General features: G+C 29.9%; 1 protein-coding gene across 1 annotated transcript in view; it reads right to left on the reverse strand.

Annotated features, from left to right (window-relative positions):
- LOC143191002 (large neutral amino acids transporter small subunit 1) overlaps window positions 1-8,763 on the reverse strand; it is a 32,884-nt gene extending 24,121 nt beyond the window's left edge. Inside the window, exon 1 of the mRNA XM_076395633.1 lies at window positions 8,317-8,763. Coding sequence (XP_076251748.1) covers window positions 8,317-8,508 — 192 coding nt within the window. The 5' untranslated portion in view covers window positions 8,509-8,763. The remainder of the gene's footprint in view (window positions 1-8,316) is intronic.
- Window positions 8,764-9,264: the final 501 nt, after the last annotated feature.

Genomic DNA, 9,264 nt, shown 5'->3' on the forward strand with positions numbered 1-9,264 from the left:
TTTAACATCAATATTTTTAATATTATAGTTATTTTTTATTAATATTATTAAGTTATTTGAACAAAACACTTAAAGATAATTTAATAAACAAAAAATAAAGTAATAAAGTATAAGCAACACTGTTATAAATATATTAATAATTGCAATCATATTGTGACAAATTGTCTTAAATAATAATGAAATAAAAAGTAGAAATAGAAATATCTCAACTAATTATTCATACATATCGTTAGCTAAATCTACTCCTCAACGAAATACGCCCGGGGGCGTATTATTATTAGTTACGGGCCCTTAAAAAATAAACATGTCACACATAACCAAACTAAATTGAAATTGTGCATGTTCAAAATTAGCAAAATCATATACTGTATCTTATATGTTTCTCTATGATATATGCTGTTATTTAACAGCGTGACCTTTTCCATACATCGAATGTACTTAAAAATAGCTAAAAAAGGTTGTAATATATACGATGTCCCTACTACACAATTACGTTTGAGAATCTAGAGGAATTCTAGTAAAATTATTATTGAAATATAACAATAATTTGTTCTATTATTAAATTTTTACCTCATACCAAAGGGATATATTTCACATTTTGGATCTATAAAGAATTTTAAAAATGACTAAACATTGTGTTACTGTATATTAAATCTCATCGAAACATTTGTAACAAACTTTATGATGAAACTTGTCAGTACATTTTCATTATACAAACATATATTCAGTGCGTTGAGAATGACTGACTTTGTACCGAGCAAATCTCATTTGCGGGAAATTTTACTTTTTACCGCAATTAGAAAAACGAGGCAGCTAAAGGCCATCTAATTCTATGTGGAGCTTATACTGGTTTCGCCATTTTGAGGACTTTAACATCGAAGACAAAAAGCATTCTACACGAAAACAGTTCGAATACGACCAAAAAAACAACAATATCATTCTTCAAAATGACAACGCTGGATCACATATTGCAAAATTAATGAAAACATACTTGGAAACATTAAAATGGGAAGTGTTACCTCAATCGTCTTTTTCTCCAGATCTTGGTCCTACTGATTACTAATTATTCCGACATATGAGTCGAAATAAATCGATTCGTGTATAGCTTGAAAAAAATCATATTTTATTCGAGATGAAATCCATAAATTGCCTGAAAGTTAGGAAAAAATACAGTTTATCGATGGACAACACATTGAATAATAAACATTATATTGATTTTTCACACTAAATTTTCCAATTAACATAAAGTTAATTTAAAATAAAAGTACAGACATAAAAAATCAGATTAATTATATTTATAATTACATGATGTACGTAGAAATTTCTATATAACATTATTACATACACCAAAAATCTATTTTACATGTAATTATGGTAAAGCGATTTTAATTAACCAATATTTAATGGGTTAGTATAAATAAAAAATATTTTAATAAAGAGCTATCAAGTAATAATCTTGTACGCTATATTATTTTTATCTTCGAAATGTTTTGAAAGACCTTCAGCTATAAATATACATATATGGGCTACGATACTCTAATGATCTAATTAATTTCTTTTTCTCGTTAAATATCTAACATATTTATATATAAATATGAAATTGTGAATTAGTTTGAAGGCATTTATAATACAATGAATGGTGTAATTAAACTAATATATCATTTTGCTAAAATATAACAACAAATGAACAACTTTATCAGTCTTTATCTATTCTATTTTATTTCAGTGCCATTATTGAATATTATATTTAGAAAATCGAAATGTTGGAAATTCCATGGAAACCTTTGTATTTTGATAACTACTATTGTGTGTACAACAAAAATGCCTTAACTGAAAATATATTGAGCCGGTTGTTAAGAAATAATAGAAAGTCCTGGGAGCAGTCAAGGCCATTTATCATTTGAAGAATACTTGACGAAAACGAGATTTCTTTCTATACGAAATTTGCTCACGACGTTTGATAGCCACTATTAATTTCACATGCCAATGAATATTTTAAATTTAGTATTAAAATAATTCATTAGACAAAGTTAAAATGATTCTGATACTATATCAAGAATTGCTTAAAGATTAAAGGAATTTGGATTATCAACTAAAATTAGAAAAATTTCAATTATTTGTGATTGGTTTAAAATATATGCCCATATTTCATTGGAGAAGACTGAAGATATGTGCTTCAAAAAATTATGTTTTCATATTGTCAGAATTTGTGAAATAAATGTATTTTTCATACCCCCACATGCAGTCTATAAACATGGAAAATTCGTTTTAAACTCGGTGGAGACTTTTTCTTCTGATTTTATCAGTTAAAGTCTCCTAGTTAAAAAGGAAATGTAACCGAATCTGTTTATAAAATTCGATTTGTATTGGTACTGGTCAACCCTATAGGCAAATGTCTACCCAATTCTTTAAAATATCAAATGATTATTGATAAATATTAGATTTCGGAAAATCAGAAATCAAAGTTGAAGCCGCAATATTGTTACCTATTGACGTTGTAAATTTTGTTAACGTGCATTGGCTGTTTTATTGGATAGACCATACAAATATATCTTAAAATATGGTAAAGTGAAATAATAATTGTTATATAATTATTTCTCTGCGTTTACAATATTATTTTTATATTAACAACGTCTTTATATTGAGATGCGTTATAAAATTACATACATCTTGATCAGTAATATCTACTGTTTACAATGAGAAGCATCAATACAAAAACTGTTTAATAACACAATACAACTGTCACTAATCGATAGTTTTGACAGTTTTCTCCCTAAAATAACAGTTTTCCATCCAGTGTAATTGAATTATTCCGTCTATACATTTGTTAATCAGAACGCACGAAATTACATTCGAGATATAATACGTTTGTTATTTGTTTTGAATAAATCTGACCGCTTAAGCCGATCAAAGACTTTCAGAACCTTATGATGATGCTCTCTAGATCATAATTGTCATTGTTATGGTTTAAATAATTTAATATTGATAATATTGATGTTTTAAAAAACTCTCAGATATGTCAACATTTCAAGAGAACTAAACTATATCCATATATTTATATACGATGAAAAAAATCAAAAGTGGTGTATTGTTTTAAAAACAACTAAAACCGAATAAAATAAGTACTGAACATATTGTTGCAAAAAGACCAGCAATAGGGAGAAACATATGCAAAGTCATCATGTCGGATGACAACGCTGCAAAAGTTGGGAAATATACATTGTTACAGCTCGAATTGGAAGTTCTACCATACCTAGTGCTTACAACTAGTTCAGATCCATGCAGCCGAGCTTGGTTGGTACATGGTTTCAAAACGCTAAAATGAAATATTGACGTGATGGCTGCTAAACTAGCATAGTTCTTCCAACACGCCATGTTGTCAGAAAAATTAAAAAGAAAGAAAAATTGTAGAAGTTTATAGAAAATGTATTGATTAATAAAAACTGAACTAATTTTTCTCAATGAATATTTTTTTGAAGTGAAACAAATGATCACATTACGTGCAACCGATTAATAATATTACATTACAAAGACATTGGTTCAATACTAATGCTGATCAGTCAAAAATAAAAACGTACTTGATTGAACTTAAAATTGAACAATTAATAATGAAAGTCTAGTTTTTTAAAATATCCACATGAATGGCTCAACTTATATTTTCTCAATGTACAAACAATGTTTTAATGTTAAAATATATCTCTATCAATTAAAATGAGTTCATTTTAGTGAACCTATTTTATGAATTGATAAAATAACAAAAATTTTAATAAGTATTCACTCTAACACATTATTTTAACACGTCAGTTAAAAAACTCATTTTTTTTTCATTTATTATAAAGTACCTCCAATTGTTCTATGCATCATTATACAGAACATTTTATCTATGATGTTAAACAGACGTCAATCTCTCTAGTCTTCGCTGGTTAATTCCAAAAAGAACTGATCAAATTCCGTAAGTTTTGAGGACAATTTTCCAGAAAAATACGTATTTTGACACTTCAAACCGTCCAGAATCCTATGTTGGACCGTATTAAAAAAATGTTATAGCATATGTCTTCAATAATTAATTTCCCAGGTTCCAAGTCTCTACAATGCTTATCAAGGCACTGATTGCTTTCTTATTGAATAGTATGCAATGAAGACATGTAGTATTTTTGCATAAAAAGGAATTTAAAATTTTTAATGGAACTATATAAATATAAAAAATAATAATCAATTACATTATTGTGTAATCTTTTATAGATATTAATAAATCAATAAACTGTAACAAGTTATTTTCGAGGCAAATCAAATCTAAGATATGGAGCGAGATCCAAACTCTATCAGCGTATGTAATTTGGCCACATTGAATTTAATAGCTCATTTTATTAGCTTTTTTATTACTTATGCGTCGGATATTTGGTATGAAAGTTTGCCGAAGTTGAAGTACGTACATAATACAAATTTAGAAACTACGTGTTAAGATTTTAAAAAAATTTAAAATTAACATTAAAACGCCATATTGAACGGATGCTTTTAAACAAATATTATCATAACCAAATAAAATACCAGCTTAACTTATTGCTCAGAATTTTTAGGCATCATGCTGAAATTATAAAATCTCCATAGATACTAGTTAAATTATTATAAGTGTGTACATGAATTTTATTTACACAAATCCATTAAAATATATTATGATTGCACATACCATTTAATATAGGCCATCCGTCTGGAGGAGCAGTCTTACCGGACTAAACCAAAGCTCTCGACAAGGTCTGGCACGACGGTTTAATCTCAAAATACGTGCGGTTAGGCCTCCAAGGATATTTAAACTCTCTCATCAAGTCCTATCTATCGGACAGATCTTTCCAGGTCAAAATAAGGAAAAGACATTCCAGTCGAAAATCGACACTGGCGTACCTCAAGGTTCTCCGCTTGCCCCAGCTTTATTTAACCTCTTTATTTCAGATTTGCCGAGAAAAGAAAACATTGACGTCGCTGATGAGACTGCTTCCTTCACGGCTTCCATACTGGATGTTACCATTCAAGAATATTTACGTTGGTCAACTCTGGAGGTTGCAAATCAACCTCCTGAAAACCCAAGCTATCATTTTCCATAAGAAGCGTTACGCTCTGCGGGTCTGGTAACTTAAGATCGACACCGTTAAGAACACTTCCATGGCTGGATAACGTCTACCTAGGACTCCACTTCGACCAACGGTTTGGTCGGTTGGCATTCGCCAATCCAGAAGGGTTTGCGGATATCAATCCTGCTATCTTCTCTGATCTGCCCTGTCAGCAGACACTTCCTATCTCCATCAAATTATTATTTTACAAGTTGTTAATTCGGTCCCTACTCTTCTACGAATCAAATATCTACTTCAAGATTGTTACACCCAACCAGGTGAAACGGCTTCAAGTTTTCCAAAATAAGATCTTCAGGAGAGTTTTAAATGCTTCATGGTTTGTCAGAAATAATCAAATGCACACTGTAGAAATCACGCATTTTATAGGTGTATCCTTCGGCGAGTGCCATATACCCAAATTTATGCAATAACAGTAGCCACTCACAGGGGTCAACTGTGAAGCGGTTTCAGTTAAGTGTATTGGTAAGCCCAGAGGCAGTCCCACATAACCCGGTCCAACTTGTTATTCCAAGGCAAGTCTCCGTGACAAGGTATGCATCATGCATTCCACCGCCTGGTTTTAGGCCAAAAAAAAAACAATATAATATGAGTTGAGTTACTAACTATGGAATATTGGGTCTATTTAATTGGCAAACAAAAAACGATCAGGACATCTGACCTTATTCAATTTGATCACTATGATGAATGTCAGTAGGTATCACATTCATCTATCTTCCAAATATTCTCCGAAAATAACAATAGCCATTTCGTCAATTGTCAGCGAAACTTCTTGCGTGCTCACCAGCAGATGATTCGTCGGGTCTCATGGCGATATAATGGCTGTCAGATGCCATCTAATCTAATGCAATTTAGAAAGAGATTTTCTTGGTCAATAGGTCTCTTCATCATTGGACTGTGACCTATCAATTTTTGCAACCGAACTGTCATCTGGTTAGTAATAATAAGTGCTCCTATTAAGTGTAAAATTCTTGCATCTGCAGTAATTTAAGGCTTTATGAAATTGTTTCTGATACAAACTTGAATGTTACCAAAAAACTTTCATATTTTAGTGATAAAAAACGTGATTTAGAAACAACTATTATATTTTAGATTATTGGCCAAAAAGTAGATAGAATGATTTCCCATCCCAAAAACGAATGAGCCTAATGGGTGGTGGGACTAATTTTGGATTTTTTTTGCCGGCATGATTTAATCCAGTAAATTCACCGCTGTGTTGATAAACGATTTATTGGCATTATAATCTATTTCCAAATCATAGTCGCATGCTGCTCATTCATGGATCATAGGAGTACTGCTTCTGTACTGCTATTTGATGTGCACGAACTAGTTTCTTTCAGTCCCATTTTCCGTCTTTAGTTGTTCATTACAAGGATATATATATATATATATATATATATATATATATATATATATATATATATATATATATATATATATATATTCTTGTAATGAATTCTGGCTGTAATTTACGATTTTAATAGTTCGGTGTGTTGTTTTGGTAACATTTTCTTTAGTTTATTAACAAGGCCTTCATGCAACAAATCTTATAGAAAGCTTGTGCTACATCTAAGAACATGGCTGAGCATATGTAGGCTTTTTTAATAACATCTGTTATTCTTTGGGCCGGGTCATTTATAATTAAAATCCAACATAATAAAAATTAATTTAGGAACAATTATTATAATTGTACCTCAATAATTGTGCAATAATTAACTTATAAAGTAAATTAATGTACCATTTTGATTAAAAAATCGTAATGTCAAAAAACAGAATGATATTTCTTTCTTTAATCCTAATAAAGTACGTTTACTAATAATTAAGCTCAAGACAGATATTTATTTTTGATATAAATATTGGGTAAAAGAAGGGAATAATAATACAGCCAAAATTCATTCATTACGTCAGAAATAAACTTGAATGTGCTTGAAATCCGAGAAATTTGCCTCGAACTGACCTTATAACGTCCTATACATTTTTTGGACACAAAGGGTTATTATGAATATAATTCATACATTCAAGAAATTAGACAAATTTTCGTAGGCTATTTGCTACATATGAATTAACCTTTTTCACATTTTTGTGGCCGTTTTTGAAACTTTCCCAAGACCAAATTTTTAATACAACAAAAAATATACCACCGTATACTAAATCTATCAAGAAATAGTTATAATTGTCAACAATTTATTGTCATTATCAATTTATTGTGTTTTAAAAGGAGTCAGCATTTTTTGATAATTTAAACATAACAGATTAATAGGTCAGTCCTTATTTATTTTTCTAACTATAAATATAAACTAACAAAATGTATACTACTGTATTTAATATATCTTAATCCAAATAACATTGTTTTAAAATAATTGCGTCAGACTTAGACAGAGCAAGGATATATATACATATATATATATATATATATATATATATATATATATATATAGCATATATATATATATATATATATATATATATATATATGGAGCAAGGATATATATACATATATATATATATATATATATATATATATATATATATATATATATATATATATATATATTAAGTAATAAGATCAAAAATAACTAAAATTATTCACTACGTCAGAAATAAACTTGAGATTACTCCATTAAAATCCAAGAAAATTACCTCGGACTGACCTTGTAACGTCCTTTAATATACTTTTCCACATCAAGGGATATTATAAATATAGTTTAGAAATTCAAGAAATTAGACAATTTTTGTTTTACATTTAATTTCTGTCTGACAATTTACTATGTCTAAAGTAACCTTTTAAAGAATACTGTTTAGAGATTATTGAAATTTCTTTGAAATATCTTAATAACCGTTAAATAAATACACAAAATTAATCAAAGTTGGCTTGTAATTTTATATGACATGTATATAAAATGAAAATGTATAAATATTTTGAACGTTGAAAGTAATATTTTTCCATCAGTTTAACATATTTTATTTTGAGTAAATTAAAATGCATCTATGCATTTATATAAACTGAAATAATGGCAATTTAATAACACTGTAAATTACCAAAAAATATTAAATATAAATGAGTACATGTGAAAGATTGAGTGAAGATTGCGTAAGATTAACATAGAAAAACTGTCTAGGGTTTCGAGATAAGTTTCGTTGTTAATGTCGTAGCACAACGAAAGAATAATAATAGAATAGTGTAAAAACTTACCATCGAAAAAAGCCCGGATATAACCCATACCAACAGAGACACGTTCACGCTGCCGGTGTGCTTCAACACGCCTGAAGGCGATACGAAAATGCCCGAACCGATGATACTACCCACGATCACGGTGATGCCATTGACCAGGGTCATTTTCGGCTTCAGGGTGATCTCGGTTTCCTGGGTCTTGGCTTCGTCCATGGCCAACGTGATGCGGCAGCCTTCGGGGAGGACACGTGCTGTTCCTTCGACGGAACGGGGAAGAATTGCCCTCGCGTTAGGTTCTCAGGCGCGTCGCACGCTTTCGCGCCATTGGATGAAAACGGATCAATATCCTGGTCCAGCTGGATGGGCCAATCTGACGTGGTAGCGATGGTCCGCGCGTCCCCCCCTCGTTTTTCGGCTCGTCGATTTGAATCGCGAAAGAAGAAACGGCCGGCAGATGTTTGGCGTGTTATAAGGGTTGATAGAAAGTAGCGGTGGTCGTGTTTAAGTACTTGTTTAACTCTGAAAGCTTTCCTCTTGTTATATATTGTATTATTATATATTATTATCGCTACATAAACCATAATAAAATATTTATTTGCTATTGTAAATTAATTACAACTAACTAAATTTGTTTGAGTTAGTGATCTTTATAAAAGTTCATAACAAACTGTAGCCTTGTAATCGAAGTTGGGCTGCAATTTAATCTTGTGTCCCTTATAACAAAGTGAAGAGAATAATTTAAAAATAATATGTTCCTAACTATAAAATCGGAAATTTATTTGATATTTAGCATTAAATCTCCTGTCTATAGATAAAAAATATTAAAATGACTACCTCAATAACCAACACTCATTAACTTTTTAAATGGCATTTATTTAAGTCTCATTTCCTTGACGTAATATATGTTTTTATCTTAAAACATTATCTATATTAATAAAATAATTTTAAAATTGATATTTAATTTTTGCA

Source organism: Rhynchophorus ferrugineus, unplaced genomic scaffold, assembly GCF_030347505.1.
Source record: "Rhynchophorus ferrugineus isolate W39M unplaced genomic scaffold, kcgeb_rfMv2 rfM2, whole genome shotgun sequence".
Taxonomy (NCBI): Eukaryota; Metazoa; Arthropoda; class Insecta; order Coleoptera; family Curculionidae; genus Rhynchophorus; species Rhynchophorus ferrugineus.